The 20964-nt window shown below is 42.2% G+C and overlaps 1 protein-coding gene across 1 annotated transcript in view; it reads right to left on the bottom strand.

Moving 5' to 3' along the window:
* NUDCD1 (NudC domain containing 1) overlaps window positions 1-20964 on the bottom strand; it is a 77728-nt gene that overhangs the window by 32110 nt on the left and 24654 nt on the right. Inside the window, exon 3 of the mRNA XM_056110710.1 lies at window positions 3453-3638. Coding sequence (XP_055966685.1) covers window positions 3453-3638 — 186 coding nt within the window. The remainder of the gene's footprint in view (window positions 1-3452; window positions 3639-20964) is intronic.

The following is a 20964-nucleotide window of genomic DNA, read 5'->3' as shown; positions in this document are numbered from 1 at the left end:
AAAGGCCCTCCCGTTGATCGTCGATTTGCTCGAGCGGGCCTAGTAACGTCTCCATTGGAGACTTTGTTGTTACTGTGTCTGGCATATCGAATACTCTCGGTAGCTTGCCGGGCTCTCCGAGAGGGGCGGAGGAATCGAACTCGGGTCGGCCATGTTGGCCGCTTGTAAGGCGAACGCCCTACCCGCTGTGCAATTGAAATTCTCTAACCATAACACCATGATGCCATGTGACCTGAAGTATAATAATGATTTTTCAAATGCTCATCTCTAAAGGAAAAAGCCTTTAAAGGGTACAGGCTTAAATACCAGTTCCTGAAAAAAATAACCAAAAATATCTATTTGTTTGAGAGAAAACTGGTCAATATTATCGGCTTAAAAACAAAGAAAACAGGATATCAAACAGCCCCTAAAATAAAAAACTAAAATGTCCAATTTCATAGAAAAAAACTACCAAGTGAAGAATGGACTATAAAAAAACAGGCCATGAGCAGATCAATATTCATTCTCCCTTCTTTTCATCTGTCTCATTTGATGCATTTTTGCTTTCTTCATCTAGTTTGTGGATATTCTACACAAGCGCAAGTGTATGCATACAAATGTGTGTGTGTGCATGTGTGTGCGCGCGCGCGTTTACATACTCATCTGCTTTTTCCCTCCGGCTGTTTTTAATTTCTTTCTCAGTTTTCCGCAAGTTTACAAAGGCAAAAGTCAAAGAACTAGAAAACAGATCAGTATTTTATTCTCAAAAACAAAGTCTTTTTCTGATATTTAATTTATTTGGGGGCCACGCACAGCAGTGCTCTGGGGCTACTGCTGGCTCAGTGCTCAGGGTACTATGCTGTGCTGGGGACAGAATCTGGACTCCAGCTTGCAAATTATTTGCTTCAGCAAATCTAACTATCCCTCTGAGCTGTGTTATTAGCACATTTTAAGATAAAATTCAACCTATTTAATAACGAAGCTTTTTTGTTGGTCTGTCTTGAGGCCATGCCCAGCAGTGTACTCCATGACAACTCGTGACTCTATGCTTGGGGCTTAGTGCTCAAAGTACCATGTGGTGCCAAGGAACAAACCGAACCGGAGCATACTTAATGCAAGGCATGAGCGTACTTAATGCAAGGCATGCCTTCAAGCCCACTGAATTGAATGCTCTCGCTCTAATCCATAAAGTTGCTTTTTAAAAAGCAATCTAATGGCTTCTTTTGCAATACGCAGTTAGTCTTGGTTGCTCAGGCTTCCTTTAACTTTCTTTTTTCCTCCAATGCAATTAAAGGTGAAGGGCAAGCAGAAAAGAGGGTTTTGCTAATTTTGATACTCGTAGCAGCGCTGCTGCAGGATAGCCTTTGCATTGCACATCATAGATTAGTATATGAAGATGTGAATAGCTCTACCCCGAACCTCTGCAGTGGTGCAATCAGGGTTGCTAGTCTGTTACAGCTGGATGGGGATTAGAAATTTGGAAAATATATCAATTAGCTTTGACAGTTTCATGTTCCAAAACAATGCAGCAAAAACTAGTTATTATATCTCAAGAGCTAAAGGGTCAACAGGATGGCTGTGCTGATCTAGACTGGGGTCTGTCATGCATCCATAGTTAGTCTGGTGAGTCTAGGAGACCTTACAGGGACAGTTTATCTGTCACCCCTTTGCCTGTCACATCCCTTTACTAGGTTTGCTTAGGTTTGTTCTCATATTAATGGTAATTAAAATGCAAATGATTTTTCAAGCTTTACTTAATTCAGTCAACTGCTTTTTCATTGTGTAAAGAAAATCATAGTGCCAACTCCAGAGCCAATGTAAAAAGACACCATAAAAGGATACAGGAAGGTGAAAAACATGAAATCACTTCAACCAACCCAAATGCGTTAGTTTGAAGCCAAAAAAAGTTCAGAGTATCATGACTGCCAATGATTTTTTCAAGTGTATGATATTTTACAATGGTATTTGTATATTTTGTTTGCTATAATCCCACTTGTTTACTTTTGATTTTGTTTTCTTTGCTGATGGTGTAAAATCATTGAAGACAACTCTCAGGTTCGTATCCTGGAGAGTTCCATGTGTGTTTTATTCAATATGTTTACAGATTCTGGTATGATTTCATTTTATTCATCTATCAATATTAATAAGGGAACTCCCAAAAAAAAAAAAGCAATCTAAGCATCACGGTCACAGTCTTCCCGTTATTCATCGATTTGCTCGAGTGGGCCCAGTAATGTCTCCAATCGTGAGATTTGTTACTGTGTTCGGCATATTGAATACGTTATGGGCAGCTTGCCAAGCTTTGCCTCGCAGGCGAGATACTCTCGGTAGCTTGCCAGGCTCTCCGAGAGGGGCGGAGGAATCAAACCCGGATCGGCTGGGCTGTCTGCGCACAAGGCAAATGCCCTACCACTATGCTATTGCTCCAGCCCGTCTAAGCATCAAACACATAAAAATCTTTAAAACAATGTTCATACCATAAAAACACAATCCAAAATAGTCTTATATTTTATTAAGTACAAAACAGAGGCATTTTAAGACTGATTTCTTTCTTTTCTTTATGGGGGTGGCAATGGTTCAGGCCATATTCAGTAATGAAAGCAATAGTTTTAAAAACAGAATTAACTGAAAAATAAACCAAACTGACTAAAGAATAAAAATCCGTTATAAAAAAACAAAACAAAACAAAAAAAACAACCTTGATCTGGAATCACATCCTATTACTTGAAAATTTATTAATTAAAGGGCAGGGAGCTAGCACAGCAGGGTAGGGCACTCACCCTGCATGTGGCCAACCCAGTTTGATTCCCAGAATCCCACAGGGTCCCCAGAGCCCTCCAGGAGTGGTCCCTGAGTACAGAGGCAGGGGTAAGCCCTTCGCATCACTGGGTAAGACCCCAATACACACAAATTTAGAAATGGCAAGTATCTCTGGGGAGAGAGAGGTTGTAGCCATATTCAGCAGTGCTCAGAACTACTACTGGCTCTGTGCTGGGGGATCACTCCTGTTGGTGCAGGGAGAAGTCTGCAGCCTGTCACACATGCCTAGCAGCTCCCTTGTGGCACTGCTGATATGCACCACCAGCATCATGTTGAGAGGCTGTGCTCTGGGACAGCAGGCAGTCTTCTTTCTTCTCTTTCCAGCACTTCACACATCAGGCCCGGGTCTGATACCTGCGCTGCCAAGAAGCCATTGAGCACCACGGTGGGAGTAGCCCTGAGCACCCTGAGCACCATCAAACCTTCCCCTGCCCCTCTACCAAAACCAGAATTAGATGGAAAACACGCGAGAGGGCACTTCTTATTTCATTCCTGGAGAGTATATAGAAGGGAGCCCTCAATAAAACACCAAGATGCCTCAAAGAACCAGACCAAAAATGTTTGTATTTCCGAAAAGGGCTATGAAACTGTTCTGGCCTCATTGATGCACACCACACCTGCCAATCAGCTTGCGTTATAGACTGTGCCCTCACCTCCCATTTCTCGGAAGCGCTGTTTCCACGTTCACCAGTCCCGATGAGGTAGAGTCGCCCAGTGCCGTCGGACAAGGTGACCCAGGTCGGGGACGTGAAATGGACAGAGGCACTCAGGCGATTGTCGTAGGCCGTGAGATCCGTGGGAAGTCGAAACACCTCTCGCGGCTTTCCCAAGGCGGTGTCCTGAAAGAAGGGCACACGTTAGAGAGGAACCCTGACCTCCTGAGAGGCCGGCACCCAGAATAACGGTGGGCAGTGCCACACATGCCTTCCTTGACAAGAAAAGGTGCTCTGGGCTCTGGGTATGAGTGGGCCACTGAACCACTCCCAGCACGGCAGAAGAGGTGGCATAGAACATTCTGAACAAGGTCACAAAAGGTCACAAGTTCTCTTCGTTAGCTTTTGGCCTGCTCGTGGTGGACCCACAGGAGGAGAAACCTTCATGCCAATAACTAGGGTCCCAGGAGGGAATCATTTTGTGACTCTATCCCTCTGATCACTGCGGTCCTGGCTGGCAGCTTGGCAACATCTCAGGAGAAAGCTTAGATAAAAGTGCCCAGTGCAGCACTCTCTGATGCCCGCCCCTACACAACCCTGGGAGGCGACATCTGTCGTTCCAAGAAACCTGGTTTTGAAGGAAATTGTTATTTAGCAACAGACAATTAGTAGTAGTAATGTAATCTACATCCTTCTCTTGCAGTTCAAGTCAATGGCTAATATTTTTAAATTGGAAAAAACCATGGCACGTTCCAAATCAGCCAGAGATATGAAAATACTACATTCAGACTATTAAGAATGTACATTTTGCTAATACAGGTTTAAAAAAATTATTTTTTAAATATCCCTGGGACTTCCAAAGTTGCAAAGTTACTTGAGTTTCAGGCACATACGATGTTCCAAGACTCATGCAGTCACCAGCTCCCCCAGTTTCCCTCCGTGCTGCCTCCAGCCTGCCTCTAAGAGAGACACTTTCAGCTTGTCCCTCCAGAAACCAGTTTGCCTCCTCTGGGCAAATGTTATTCCCCTGCTATGTTTCTTTCCATCTCACACAGAGAGAAATCAGGCAATGTGTGCCTCCCTTGTGCTATTGTATCTCTGTCCTTACATTTTTAAGCTATAAAAATGGACTGCATGATTAAGTGTTACATAAGGAAATGTTTAAAAGGTCTGTACTCATATTTTACTGGTTTATATAATTTTGAATTAAAAGACAAACATGAAATGACAAATACAGCTGGCAGAACATTTATAAAATGATTAGTGACACAAAACTCATTAGCAAAAATAGAATTTTATCCACATAGTAATGACTAGCTTACCAGCAATACACATTAAGCTTACCATGGGTTTCAGTTGGTATACCATACACAAGGAATATAGGATGTGAGTTAACCTAAGCAATTATGTAAATACTAATGAATGAAATTTTTCTGGAGGCTGATATATATGTAGGAATTTAAGAAAGGACATGGAATTATCAATTAGTGTAAAATAAATGTGCTAATTAACAAATGCTATGGGATACAAGGCCTTTTGGAAAAAAATCAATCTCTCACACCACACACAAAAGCATTATCCAATAGATCTATTATCTATATATTTTAATGGAAATATAAGATAATTTAGAAGATTAATAAAGTTTTAATAATATTAGGAATAAGCGCATTTCTAAGCAAATGAAAGATACCAGGTCACAGGAGAAATATATTATTTCTCCACAAATTTATTTCTGCCATGAATATAAAGTAGGACTATTATCATGACATATAAAGATCCCTTAAAACTTAAGAACATAATATGCAAAATAAGAAAACTGCAGTTTAAAAAAAGAAAGACTGAAATGTTTAAGCTCAAAAATACATGGATTAACATGAGGTAGAGTTATCAGACAAAAATCTAAAATGTAAGTCTATTTTTGGCTAAAATGCCCTGTTGGTATTGGTAGAAATAAATATTGGAGATCAATATAAATCAACTGATTACAAACCAAATTCTATGATGCCTTAAATGTCATTTGATAGGACCCAGTTCAAGGAACTTATAGTATCTGAATATGTACACAAATGTCCATGCAACAGGAATGTTCATGTCAAAAAAACATGAAAACCTGTGCCAATAAAAACCAGGAAACAACCTAGCTATTTATCAGTAGCAAGTAAGAAAAAGACCCCTGAGAAGTAGAGCCAGCTAGCCAGCAGCCGTGAGTATTAAGGTTTGCTACGAGCTTTGTTCTGTTGGTGTGCATGAAGCATCCCACTGAGCATAAAATCACACACAGGATCACAGTGTGAGCAGTGGAACAGTGATGGGCAAAAAGAAAAGGCAGCACTGTTCCCATGACACCTGACGCAGATGAACAGAAGCACTGCTAGAGCCACGAGCAGGACCCGAATGCAGGCCAGTGTGAGGGCATACTGTCTCCTGTGCTAATTAAAGTCCCAGTTGAGTCCCTGGAACTCTACCATACCTGAGTAGTGCCCAATTCAGAGCAAACCAAGCCTCACTTCCCTAAAACTTGCCTCAAAGGAACCTAAATCCAAGGTAATCCTGTAAATCCGCTCAAATATCCTCTCACTAAGTCACTCTGGTTCCCCAGGATGTGCATTCTTCACCTACAAAATGGAGTAAATCCAACTGAATTCGCAGTTGTAATATATACTTAGCATCTTTGTCAGAAGAGCATTAGCAGAGGAATGGCTATCTATTAAAAGTCTATCCTCTGAATACCAAGTAACTTAATGCATGGATGCAGACTTTTTATAAAAACCTAACATTAAAAAGATATCCAGAAGGGCCAGAAAGTACATTGGGTAGGGCGCTTGCTTGCCCTCGGCCAACCTGGGTTCAATCCCCAGCATCCTATATGGTCCCCCAGCAGCACCAGGAGTGATTTTGAGTGCAGAGTCAGGAGTAACCCCTGAGTATCACCGGCTGTGGCTCCAAACCCAAACAATCGTACGTGGGGAGTGGGAGGGGGAGGAAATGAAAAGTATGCACTGCAGGAATTCACACGTGTTGAAAAAATTAAGTATGACAGAACAGAGTAGTAAGTATTGACACATATGGTGCTGGTCTGCTTATACAAGTCATGTAAAACAAGTAACAAGGTAAAGCAACAATGTATTAATCAGATAAAACAGAATGGGACCTCTCCCAAAAATACTTGTTTCAAAGTAAAGATTTCCTACTACGCCCTTCAGGATGAGCTAGAGAAGCATTATTAAGAAGTCAATACTCATCATTTCAAACACAACTGCAATGGTCATTTTCATCCAAGGTGATACATAACTGGGAATGCTACAAGTCTGGCAAATAATAAACCCAATAGCATATGGAATGATTAAGATATTCAAGTACACAAATGTGAAGCCAACATTTAATTAAAATACATTAAAGGGATAAAAAATATTTCTCTTAAGTGACATTTTTTTTTCTTTTTTTATTAGTGAAACACCATGAGGTACAGTTATAGGCTTACAAATTTTGTGCTTGGGTTTCAGTTATATAATGATCAAGTGCCCATCCCTCCACCAGTGCCCGTCATCCATCACCACGGGTCCCAGCATCCCCCCCACCCCCCATGCCTCCCGTCCCATCCTGCCTCTGTGGCAGGGTATTCCCCCTTGTTCTCTCTCTCTTATTTTGGGTACTGTGATTTGCAAGAGAGGCTTTGAGTGGCAATCATGTTTGGTCTATAGACTACTTTTAGCATGCTTCTCCCACCCTGGGAGGGTCCTCACAACACCCTTCATTTGGTGCTCTCTTCTCTATCTGAGCTTCTTTTCACCTAGAATATGTGGCTGGCCTTCCATTCATGGAGCAAAATTCCTGGTACTAATCTCAGCCATTCCTGGGTGTTAATCTCCCTTTGACATTTTAAAAGAAAATAGACTGAATGTTTCTGATTTTTAAAATCTAATTCTCAAAGAGTAAAGTAAAAAGTAAAGGCCCTCCCGTTGATCATGGATTTGCTCGAGCGGGCCCAGCAACGTCTCCATTGGAGACTTTGTTGTTACTGTGTTTGGCATATCGAATACGTCACAGGGAGCTTGCCAGGCTCTGCCGTGCGGGCGAGATACTCTCGGTAGCTTGCCGGGTTATTTTAATTTCTATTTCAATTTCTAATAGACTGTGCACAATGAAACTTGCTTCTGTAGATATTAAAATCATTAAACTGTTTCTGAATAACCTCCACTGACAGTCTTGCAAAGCACCCTGTAGTAAAGTTTTATGTAACTGGCATCTATAATATGCAAGACCTACATGATCATTTCCTTCTTCCATACAGAAAAGGTTAAAATACTATGTTCTAGGAACTAAAAATCATTCTGAGGTAACATTTTACAGCTAATTGTAAAAAAAATCAAAAACTTCATTGAAAATTACAGAAGTACTATAATGTGTTTGGCTGGAGTGATAGCGTAGGGTATTTGTCTTGCATGTGGCTGACCCAGGTTAGATTCCTCCGTCCCTCTCTAAGAGTCTGGCAAGCTACCGAGAGTATCCCACCAATACAGCAGTGCCTGGCAAGCTCCCCATGGCGTATTTGATATGCCAACAACAGTAACAACAAGTCTCACAATGGAGACTTTACTGGTGCCCGCTCGAGCAAATCGATGAACAGGACAGTGCTACAATGCTACTATAATGTGTAAGCACTGTGTAAGGTAAGTCCTTTTCTTTTTGCTGACTCATTTCATGATTATCAAAGCAATGAAGTTGATAATTTAACTCCTTATTATTATATTTATTCGATAGCACAGCGGTAGGGTGTTCACCTTACAAGCGGCCAACATGGCCGACCCGAGTTTGATTCCTCCGCCCCTCTCGGAGAGCCCGGCAAGCTACCGAGAGTATTCGATATGCCAGACACAGTAACAACAAAGTCTCCAATGGAGACGTTACTGGGCCCGCTCGAGCAAATCGACGATCAACGGGAGGGCCTTTACCTTTTTTATCTTTATTATCGTATTTCATACACAAAATTCATGTATTTGTCATTATTCAGGATAATGCTATTATTGTCTTTATTTTCTTTTTTGCTTTTTGGGTCACACCTGATGATGTTCAGGGACTACTCCTGGCTCTGCTCCCTGAAATTAGTTCTGGTGGTGCTTGAAGGTCTATGTGGGATGCCCAAGATGAAACCTGGGTGGGCCGCGTACAAGGCAAATGCCCTACCCCCTGTACTACTGCTTTGGTTCCTTATTATTGGCTTTAAAAGATAAAGAACTCTGTTCAAAAAGACTTAATAATTTCCCTAGAACTCCACTCCTAGAAAATGGCAGTGAATTCAAACCCTAGTCATGTAGTGAATTCAAACCCTAGTCTCAATAACCCTGAGCAGGAACCATATCCCAAACCTTTCTAAGCAAATGATCCTTAATCTCAGTGCAACAGCTCCCGAAATTCACTATGAATGAAATACCTCTATCAATGTTTATTCAAAATAATTAGTGCTTCATCAAAATAACTATAATCAGGGTTTATTCAAAATATACACAATATTTTAGATTCCTGCAGCAATAATACAGTGAAAAATCATACTGCATATAAGACGCTAAAGAAAAAGTAAAGAAGTATTAATATGAAAACTGTATTTGTATATTAGAAACATAAAAACAAACTCAAAACAAACATCTTGAGAATCTCCGTTACACTATAAGGAAGCAAGCTTTGAACGAATATTGCATTTTTCTAATGCATACACATCTGCAGATAAGTACAGGTTTAAAGAAAAATGATCAAGCAAGATTAAAATGAAAGATGTGATTTACTTGTATTATTATAAACTGACATTTAAAAAATTGCCCTTTTAAGGGGAAATGGTCTTTTTCTGGAAAAAAAGACTTTCATCATTAATAAACTTCATTCAGAAGAAAAATATTTCCTTTCTCCTCCCTTTTCTCCCCCTAAAGGTTTAAAAAAAGCATATTTTAAATTATTTATAACTTGAGTGAAATGTCTTGACTCAAAGCTTTAGATAAAGAAGCACACACAGAGGAATTTAGTTCTAATTTTTCTTTAGCAAGATAATTAAAGTAAACTCTACTGTAAAATGTAAACTGAGATTCAGGTGTCTAGAGAAAAACACACTAGAATATCTAAGCTGGACTAAATAGCTATGATCTATGTATCTAAAATAGTCTCACAAATGCAGGCTTACAAGTGGAACCCAGCACTCTGCATTAAATCTGTAAGAGCAATTAAAAAAAATCATGAGATGATGGCACTCTTCTCAAGCAGCAGAAATTAGTTTTCAGTTATATGGGGGGAAAATATCACAGGGTTTCCTAATTATTAAAAAACTGACTGGATTACTTTATTTTTTTATTTTTTTTTTTAATTTTTTTTATTAGTGAAACACCACGAGGTACAGTTATAGATTTACAAATTTTTGTGCTTGGGTTTCAGTTATACAATGATCAAGTACCCATTCCTCCACCAGCGCCCATCCTCCACCACCACGGGTCCCAGCATCCCTCCGACCCCCCATCCCCCCCATCACACCCTGCCTCTGTGGCAGGTCATTCCCTTTTGTTCTCTCTCTCTCTCCTTTTGGGTTCTGTGGTTTGCAAGAGAAGCATTGAGTGGCAATCATGTTTGGTCTACAGTCTACTTTCAGCATGCTTCTCTTATCCTGGGAGGATCCTCCAAACACCCTTTATTTGGTGCTCCCTTCTCTATCTGAGCTTCCTTTTCCCCTAGCACGTGTGGCTGGACTCCAAGTCATGGAGCAAAATTCCTGGTGCTAATCTCGGTCACTCCTCAGTGTTAGTCTCCCATTATGTTACTTTATGTTCCCCAGATGAATGCAATCTTTCTGTGTCCATCCCGCTCTTTCTGACTCATTTCACTTAACATGACACTTTCCATGTAGTACCATTTGTTTTTTTTTCTAGATATTTTTATTTATTTATTTATTTATTTATTTATCATTTTTTTTTATTAGTGAAACACCATGAAGTATACTTATAGACTCACAAATTTTTGTGCTTGGGTTTCAGTTATACAATGATCAAGTACCCATCCCTCCACCAGTGCCCATCCTCCCCCACCACGGGTCCTATCATCCCTCCGACCCCCCATCCTCCCCCCCCCCCCCCCGTCCCACCCTGCCGCTGTGGCAGGGCATTCCTCCCTGTTCTCTCTCTCTTCTTTTGGGTACTGTGTTTTGCCAGAGAGGCATTGAGTGGCAGTCATGTTTGGTCTATAGACCACTTTTAGCATGTCTCTCCCACCCTGGGAGGGTCTTCACAACACCCTTTATTTGGTGCTCTCTTCTCTATCTGAGCTTCCTTCTCACCTAGCACATGTGGCTGGCCTTCAAGTCATGGAGCAAAATTCCTGGTACTAATCTGAGCCCTTCCTGGGTGTTAGTCTCCCGTTTTGTTGCTTTATGTTCCCCAGATGAATGCAATCTTTCTGTGTCTATCCCGCTCTTTCTGACTCATTTCGCTTAACATGATACTTTCCATGTAGTACCACTTGTATGTAAATTTCATAACTTCATCTTTTCTAACAGCTACATAGTACTCCATTGTGTAAATGTACCAAAGCTTCTTTAACCAGTCATCTGTTCTCGGGCACTCAGGTTTTTTCCAGATTTTGGCTATTGTAAAGAGTGCTGCAATGAACACTGGATTACTTTAAAATAAGTCATAGTACCATAGCAAACATAACAATAAATAAAGTACATGACAATGAATGAAGTATTAAAATTCAAGTGTAGATATCTTTACAAAAACGTTTTCAACTTCCTTAAAGAATGTTTTCTCAGAAAACAGCAGCTGAATGAGGATTGTAAAGCCACAAATTCTAACTGGAAATTGTTCATCTGTGTTGAACTGCTGCCACCTGCTGGTTCCTTAAGGCAAAGCCCAATGACAAGTGTAGATGGATTTTCTTCCTTGGATATTATGATGTACCTTGAATATAAAAGTATGCTTAGAACATATTTGACAAGGACATCTGGGAATCAGTTGCACAAAAAGAGCTCTGCCTCTGGGATTTATGCATGTGCGCTTTTGGCTAAAAATAAAATAAAAAATTCATACAGTAAGATAGATTTTTAGAAGACCTGTTTATTGACAATGTGTAGTCAGTACCACCATCCTTTAACCAGTCTCCAAAACAGAAGTTTAAAAAACAACAAAAGTAGGGCATTCTTTCTTTTTTTTTTTAAGTAGGGCATTCTTTATCAGTGCTTTTCAACTGCCCTTCCACAAACATGCTAATGCTGAGTTAAAGGACTTGCCTTTCTTTATTTCTGTTTTAGTGATCCATGAACTATTCCTCTAGTTTTCACTGGTTCATGGGTATAAAAAGGTTGAAAACCATTGTTCCAAGCCATGGGTATACAGTTTCCGCAAACTTGGTCTCTGGGCCACAAGCAACATGAATCTTGAAGTGCTTGACAAAAATGAAGATTCCCAGACCACAACTGACCATGACACACTGAATCAGAATCGTGGAAACAGTGACCTGAAATTAGTTTTTGCTTCCATCAATCACTCTGAGTGATTCTCATGTGCAATACAGTTGAAAACTAGAGACAAACATTTAATAAAGAAAACAAAAGACTAATCGCAAAGACTTCAGTGTCCATGGCAGACAGGTCTCTGGGCTGAGATTTCTGGAGCCTTCCTGGGAAGGGGTGGTCTGAGTTCCTGTCCTGAGTGGCCCAGGTCACCACCACACCAGACTTCCTCCACCACGGAAAGCCAGCTAGAACTAATCTCCAAGAAACACCAAGCAGCAGAATCAGTTCCACTGCTCCTTGAGACCTCCAATGTGGCCACATGACACCTCCAAATTCTACATCACGGACAGTTTAGTCAGAGCACAGTAAATTAGATGGGATAATTGCACAGACGTTCACCAAGATCAGTGAACAAAAACAACACAGAGGGCTCAGAGGGCTTAACTAACTAGCACCAAACAGTTTGCTAAATCCTCAGATAATGACTTTAGTAAGACTACAGTGAGAAAAAAACAATTTTCACAAATTTCCTTTTACTGAATTGCATTTTGATAATTCCATTTGCCATGCTGTAACAAGCAATATGAAGAAGGTAGGTCCAGGGATGAAGGGGTTAGTCTTGTACACACGTCATAGCCAATCCAGAACCAGACTGTCACCGAGCAACAGGGTGATCTATGAGGGCAGAGCCAGACCTGAGCACAACCAGGTGGACCCGCCCCCCCAAAAAAAAAAATAAAAAGAAAAAAGAAAATAGAAAAATTAGTCTATTAATAGAGGCAGAAACTCTAAGAACAATTTTAATAGTAGCATTAAGACCAAGGGAAAACTACAAAACTCTTACTTAAGGACCTAAACTAACAACGAAAGATTCATGGTTTCCTTATTAGCAACCAATTTGAAACAAGAAAAACCCTTTAAACTTTATTAGGAAGCGAAGCAAATTATATATATTTATAAATGTATACACACATGTATACATGTATGTTTTATGAGGTTGCAAACCGCTTTGAACATGCATTATGAACATATGGCAAAAGACATTAATACAGATCAAATTCGAATTGGAAAGAGAGGAGAGTAGTTCACAGTCCACTAGAAGTTAACATCCTGGAAGGAACTTTACTCTTACACGCTGCTGCATTCCCAGTACTCGCAACACTATGTAACAGAGTAGTATTCAATAAATATTTTGACTACCAATTGAATAGTACTGCTATGTGACCAAATTAGGCTTGAGAATTTCCAGATTCTAGTATTTTCCTTTAAAAATTAATCCAATCTAAAAACATGAAAGTGCAATAAATTTACTTTCAATGAAGTCACACTCCCAAGGATACCCATGAAACCAGTCTCATGGATTCTTTACTGCATTTGATGGATCTGGGTTTAATATCAAAGTCTTTAATATACTTTGACTTTGTGCCTGGTGTGAAATAGGAGTTCAATTTACTCTTATACATGTGGCCATCCAGTCTTCAAAATACTGTCTAGTAAGAGATATTCCTTTCTCCTCTTCAGGCTCCAGGCTCCTCTACTGTTACAAATGAACTATGTATCTGAAGGCTTATTTCTAGACTCTGAGTGCCATTTATTCCACAACTTTGAGAGTCTACTGTTAGTCTATCCCCACACTCTTTGGATTACCACAGTTTAAACACAATGTAGCACTGCAGCACTGTCCTCCAGTTGTTCATTGCTGTTCATTGATTTGCTCCAAGGGGCCCAGTAACATCTACACTGTGAGACTTGTTACAGTGTTTGGCATATCGAATACTTCATGGGTAGCTTGCCAGGCTTTTCAATGCCGGGGAGATACTCTTGGTAGCTTGCCAGGCTCTCCGAGAGGGGCGGAGGAACTGAACTCGGGTCGGCGTGGCCAGCCGTGTGCAAGGCAAATGCTCTTCTGCTGTGCTACCGCTCCAGCGCAATGGGAGAAACAAAGGCTCCCAACTTTTTTTCAAGATTGTTTTAGCTGTTTGGAGGACTTTTTGGTTTCATAACATTTTCTGTAACATTTATTCTACATCCTTGAAGCATGCCACTGAAATTTTTATTTGAACAGTACTTAATCTGTATAAAGCTTTGGGTAGGACAGAAGAGTATTAATTCTTCCAACCCATTAGCACAAATCTTTTCTCCATTTCTTTTAACATTGACTAAGTTTTCCATGTAAGTCTTTCACCTCTGTTGATTCTTTTGGATGCAATTGTAAATAGGATCTTTCCTTTAACTGTTTCTTCCAGTTGAGTTGTTTTATAAACAAAAGTGCAACAGATGGTAATTCAACTCTACTGGCAAGGAGTTAAAAAACAGCAAAATAAACAATTAGGATCGCATCAAACTAAAGAGCATCTGAATGTGAAAAAAAAACAAAACACTAAAACATAATATTCTACTCAATGGGATTAAACACTCTCACATCGATCAGACATGGAAACGGGCCAACATCTGAAGTCTGTGTGTGTGTATGTGTGTGTGTGTGCGTACGCGCGCACGTGTGTGTGTGAGAACTCACAAAATTAAAAAACAACAAAAAAAGAGCTGAACAGTTACTCCTCCAAAGAAGACATATAGATGACGCAGCTGCACATGATAAATACATACTTCTGTTCACTATACTGTTATTCTGTTAACTATACCACTACCTCCACTACCCAGTGGCTGCCACACTCCAGGACACTTTCCGGACCCGCGTGGCAGCTCCGGCCAAGACTCACGCACAACTGAAGACCCACAGAACAAGATAAGCAGAACTCTCTGAGACCTTGGACTCCAGGCTCTGCGGACCCAGGGACAGAGATTCTCTGCTTGCTCCCACCAACCACAGGTGACAAAGGGATTCTAATCAGGAGCCCCACCCTACCCTGCCCTGTCTGCTTCCACCAATCACCCAGGGATCGAATTGCGCACAGAAGACCCACCCTACCCCTACCTGGACCAGAAAAATATCCCACTGGCAGACACTATGGATACTACCTCCACTACCCAGCCGCCGCCACACTCCAGGACGCTTTCCAGACCCGCGCAGCCGCTTTGCGGCCGCATGACACATCTTAAGACACTAAATGCCCATCTTCCGGAATTGTCGTACCATATTTGATAGGGTTCAATATGGTAACACCTACGAGGGCAATGAGAGGTCGCCCCAAAAGCCTCTATCCCTCTCGGAAAGACTGGCAAGCTACCGAGAGTATTCCACCCGCACGGAAGAGCCTGGCAAGCTATCCGCTGTGTATTCGATATGCCAAAACCAGTAACTACAACTGGTCTCATTCACCTGACCCTGAATGCTTCACCGACATGGCAGCACTGAGAAGGATGAGAAAGGAGAGGCCGATAAAATCTCAAGGCCGGACTAGGCTGCCACAACGAAGGAAGACAAAAATGATCATCTGTACTTTCAATGCACGTACACTAGCATCAGATGCATCCATTGAGGACCTGATGGTACAAGCGTGAATGATCAAGTACGACATCATTGGTCTGACCGAGACAAGAAGGCACAAATCTCACCATGCAGTTTTCGACACTGAAGAAGAATTGTTCCTTGGAACATGCGATAAAGAGGTGCCGGAGGCGTCGGTATCCTTGTCAACACAAACTTGGCCATGAGCATTGATTCATTCGAATACCTAAAAACCCGAATCGGACGTTTACATTTGAATAGATGTGGCTCACTGCCTGCAGTTTCTATCTTCGTTGTCTATGCACCAACATCTCATTATGATGAAAGAGAAATTGAGAAGTTCTACATGGAGATGGAGAAGTTCTATAAAGAAGACCACACCTTCTACAAGATCATTGTGGGTGATTTTAATGCCAAGATAGGACCGAGAAGATCAGCTGAAGAACTTCACATCGGGACCCCTGGCCTAGAATGGAACGAACAGGGTGAGAGACTGTCTGAGTTCATCATGTCGACCAAGACCATCCATGGTAACTCACAGTTCCAGAAGGCAGAATCTAAACGTTGGACATGGGAGTCTCCCGGTGGACGATTCCACAAGGAAATAGACCACATCATATTCAATCGACAGTTTTGCCTGACCGATGTTGCTGTTGTCCCAAAATTCCGAACGGGATTGGACCACCGTCTCCTTCGTGCAAAATTCTACTTCACAGAGCGGGGAGAAAGGGCTTCAAAGTTTAAAAAGAGAACTCCGAACTCCAGAACGACCACCAACTGGGAGCTCTTTGGCACTATTGCGGCAACATGGGAAGATACCATTGTTGACAACATTGACGAGGAATACGATCGACTGGTACATCACCTCCATGAATGTGCGAGGAACGCCAAGAGAGAGATAGCCACAAAAAAAGCCTGTCTTCGAAAACTCTTGAGCTTATTCGCCAGCGTGGTTTGGTGCATGCCTCAGGCAACCACAAGCTAACGTCCGAGGTCGCAAAGCAGTGCAGAGATGCGATCAAGGAAGACCTCAAAGAGAGAAGAGCAGAAGTGCTGGTAGGTGCGGCAGAAGCCGGGAAAAGTATTCGTAATGCCTGCTTGTCCTTTACCAACTACAAGACCAAGATGACTGCCCTCCGACGTCCTGATGGATCCATCACATCCTCCAGAACGGCAATGGAGAAGATTATCCATGACTTCTACTCAAATCTCTTCGATAGCCATGTCCACTTGCCGACATACCAAATTCCACAGGATGGATATGTCGTTCCCAATGTTCTCCCTTCCGAAATCCGACAAGCCACTTCGTCGGTAAAGAAACGAACAGCACCTGGCCCAGACAAGGTCAGACCTGAACACCTGAAGAACCTGCCGTCAGTACTCATCAATACACTGGCTCGGCTCTTCACTCGCTACCTGTCTGAATGCAAGGTTCCGTCCCAGTGGAAAAACAGCAGGACCGTACTACTGTTCAAGAAGGGAGACATCCATGACATTGGCAACTATCACCCGATCTGCCTATTGTCTGTCATCTACAAGTTGTTCACTCGAGTCATCCTAAATAGGATTGGCAGAACACTAGATGAAGGACAACCATGCGAGCAAGCCGGGTTCCGCAAAGGATTCAGCACCATTGACCATATCCACACAATAACCACGCTCATTCAGGTTTCTCGGGAGTTCAAGATGCCGCTCTGTTTAACGTTCATTGATTTAAAGAACGCCTTTGATTCTGTTGAGACGGAAGCGGTCATTGAAGCCCTAGCCAATCAGGGCATTCAAGCCCAATACATCAAGATCCTCCATGAGCTGTATTGCGGATTCACTACCAGGATCTCACCATTCTACAAAGAAGTAATCATTGATGTCAAGAGAGGGGTTCGGCAGGGTGATACCATTTCACCGAAACTCTTCAGTGCCACCCTCGAGAACATCATGCGACAACTGGAATGGGAAGGAATGGGAGTGAAGATAGATGGTCGGCAACTACACCACCTCCGCTTTGCTGATGACATTGTTTTAATAACACCAAACATCAGCCAAGTGGCACAAATGCTGGCCGACTTTGACCGTGAGTGTGGAAAGGTAGGACTACAGCTGAATCTTACGAAGACAATGTTTATGAGAAACAGCCTCGTTCCTGATGCCCCATTTGCTCTCAACGGAACGACCATCTCCGAATGCAACAGCTATGTGTACCTAGGTCGAGAGGTCAACATGACAAATGACCTGGCACCTGAGCTACGCAGGAGGAAGAGAGCGGCTTGTAACGCCTTTAAGAACGTCGAAGAAATAGCTAAGAGGACGAAGAACCTCCGGCTCCGGGCACATCTCTTTGATTCCACTGTTCTTCCTGCATTAACATATGCCTCAGAGACCTGGGCCCTCTGCAAACAGGATGAGAACGCTATTCAGGTCTCCCAAAGAAGAATTGAAAGAGCTATGCTTGGAATATCACGTTTCACTCAAATGAGAGAAAGAATCTTGAGTTCCGACATCCGTCGACGATCAAGAATCAGGGACGCTGTCTCATTTGCCAAGGTGTCAAAAATCAGATGGGCTGGTCATGTAATGAGATTTAAAGAGGACCGCCGGACTAGAGCTGTTACTGACTGGATTCCACGGGATGTCAAAAGAAAGTGTAGCCGCCCACCTACCCGATGGTCAGCCTTCTTAATCAAGATCATGAACAATCGGTTTGAGGCTCTTCATGTTCCCAGAGCGAACAGATGCCATTGGGCTACACTAGCAGGCAACAGGGACAAATGGAGACATTACTGGCGCCCGCTCGAGCAAATCGACGACTAACGGGAAGTTAAGTGATTAAGTGATTAAGTGATACTGCTATTTACAATAATGCTACCGAGAAATAACCAAAATGCCCAAGAGCAGATAAGTGGATAAAGATGTGGTATGTATACACAATAGCACCATCCTGTAGTAACACTGTCCCCCATTGTTCATCTATTTGCTCGAGCAGGCACCAGAAACGTCTCCATTGTGAGACTTGTTGTTACTGTTTTTAGCATATCGAATATGCCACAGAGAACTTGCCAGACTCTGCCATGCGGGTGGGATACTCTCGGTAGCTTGCTGGGCTCTCCAAGAGAGACGGAGAAATCAAACCTGGATCGGCCACACGCAAGGCAAACGCCCTACACGTTGTGCTATCACTCCAGCCCAATAGAGATGTACAAATACACAATAGAATACTACCCAGATATAAAAAAAGATGAAAGTTCATCTTTTGCTACAACAATGGATGACACTGCAGGGTATAATGCTAAGTCACATAAGTAAGGCAAAAACCAGACACCATACAATCTCACTCTATGTTGTATATAAAGTAACAAATTAAGGGGAGGCAATGTTCAATGACTCTGAGATCACAGAACCAAGGCTCCCAAGGTGGGTCTGATGGGTCCAATGAACTGTGATGAATAACTGGCTCTTGGATGTTGGGGACGGTGTGGTAACATAGGACCCATAAAAACAAGCATTTACTCTTCTAGAGCAAATATTGCCTCAATTAAAAAAATAAATAAATAAACAACGAACTCAATGATATGGATCACACCTGCCCAGGTTCAATCCCCAGCATCCCTTATAGTCCCGAGTCTGCCAGGAATGATTCCTTAGTGCAGAACGAGGAGTAATCCTGGAGCACCTCAGGTATGGCCTCAAATCATAACGAAACAAAACAAACAAAAAAATGTTTTAGGCCCTTAAAGTTAAAAGAACAGAAAATCAAGTACAAACTATGCTGATGCAGATTACAGGTATGTACAGTTGAGGGTGGATAATGCAGTATCCATGCATGCATCACTGTTATCTTCCCTGTTCACATGCAGCATTCATCCCAACTTCCATTGCTACAAATCATCCACCAATTTGTATATGTAGTTACCAAGCAGTCAAGAGTGTTTAAAACACACATGCGCATGTGTATGCACGCGTTTTTTCAGTAATAGGGAACTCCTGAGCTGCGTGAAGGACACAGGGCTACTCTCACGCTTCGCTCAGAGCAGCAGTACACAGGGGGTACTGCAGTCACACCCAAAGGTACCTGGGGGCCACGCACTGCCAAATTGAACTTGGGGCCTTCCACATACAAATCATGTGCTCCAAACTTGCGAGCTATTGAACTATCTCAAAATTAAATTACTTCAAACCAAAGATTCCTATATACACCTAGGAAATATTAGAAAGAAGGAGATCCTACCCACAACAGGGCTGGAGAGATGGTCAGGATTAAGGCACATTGTGTGCATGTGGCTGACCCAGGTTTGGTCCCCTCAGCATCATTGGGGGCAGTCCTGGGCATGGCATTAGAGCTCCCCTGAGCCAACCCCTGGGTAACCCAGGAAACCCCAGTACCCAGGGCCAAATAGCCCTGCATCTGGGGCATGCACACTGAAACTTGGCCCAGCTGGTACAGATCCCCCAGCCCCTCAAAATAAAAAATGCAAAACAAATTCCAAAAAGTCAATTCAAATTTTAAATAGCTGCTGTGCATTCAACAAACGCACTGACAAAATCTACAGCTGGGAACTACAAGTACAAAAAATATAAGAGAGACTCATGGCTGAGTTCAAAGGTCAGAAAAGTACTGTTCATGAACAAAATCCGGCCCCTTGTCTGCTTCTGTCAATTAAATCTTCCTGGAATGCAGTCACACTAAGTTGTTTTTACATGTTGATTACTGTTGTCTTACAGTGACAGTGAATGAGCAGCAATAATCTGTTATTAGGCCCTTTGCAGAAAAGGCTTGCTAACCCCTGACCTAGATGGAATGTACCGGTTATTCTCATATTCTCATATTCTCTGAGCATCATTGGATTAAATATTTCTTAGAGAGCAAAGGAAGAACTGTGTGTGTGTGTGTGTGTGTGTGTGTGTGTGTGTGTGTGTGTGTGTGTAGGGGTGAGAGGTAGGGGAGGTGGTACAAGTTTCCAAGAGGACTTACTGAGTGACTTTAATTGAAAAGGACTTTGACAATAAATTGTGAGAACATGAAAGGGCTAGGGGAAAAGGATATGGGGAAACCTCTAGAACAACAAGTTTGGTATTGCAAAAGTACTTGAGAAGTATATGTATACAGACATAAGGATATGATATGCATGCGAAGTGGTAAAAAAAAATTTGGAGGGAGAAATACAAGGAGAGGGGTGGGGCTAGAGGGAGAGAGAGAGGGAGGGGAGTGGAGGGGAGGGGAGTGGAGGGGAGGGGAGGGGAGGGGAGGGGAGGAGAACGTAGGTCAATTTGAAGAGTCTGTATTTTGAGAATACATACACATGGCCAGGAGATAATTCAAGAGGAAGAATTTACGTGTAGCCCCGAGAATGACCCAGCCAGGCTAGGGCGGTGCTGCATTACCAGGTTCTGGCACTAGGGTGGCAGGCTTGCACCCCTTGGCCAACACAAAAGAAGCAACTACAAAGAAGCAGACCAGGTAATGCGGGGACTGATCACAGGAAAGACCAAAGGTGAGACTTCTTTAAGAGATGTGACTTAAATTTCCTATTTTAGATCACATGGATGCAGCGCATCTCTTAAAACTGCATTCCAAGCCCACCTCCCACAGTGGCCACCGTGTCAATTCATTGGCCCAGACTACA

The sequence above is a fragment of the Sorex fumeus genome, unplaced genomic scaffold, assembly GCF_029834395.1.
Source record: "Sorex fumeus unplaced genomic scaffold, SorFum_2.1 ptg000002l, whole genome shotgun sequence".
Classification (NCBI taxonomy): domain Eukaryota; kingdom Metazoa; phylum Chordata; class Mammalia; order Eulipotyphla; family Soricidae; genus Sorex; species Sorex fumeus.
The sequence above is the reverse complement of the archived record's forward strand: the minus strand, read 5'-3'. Positions and strand labels throughout refer to the sequence as shown.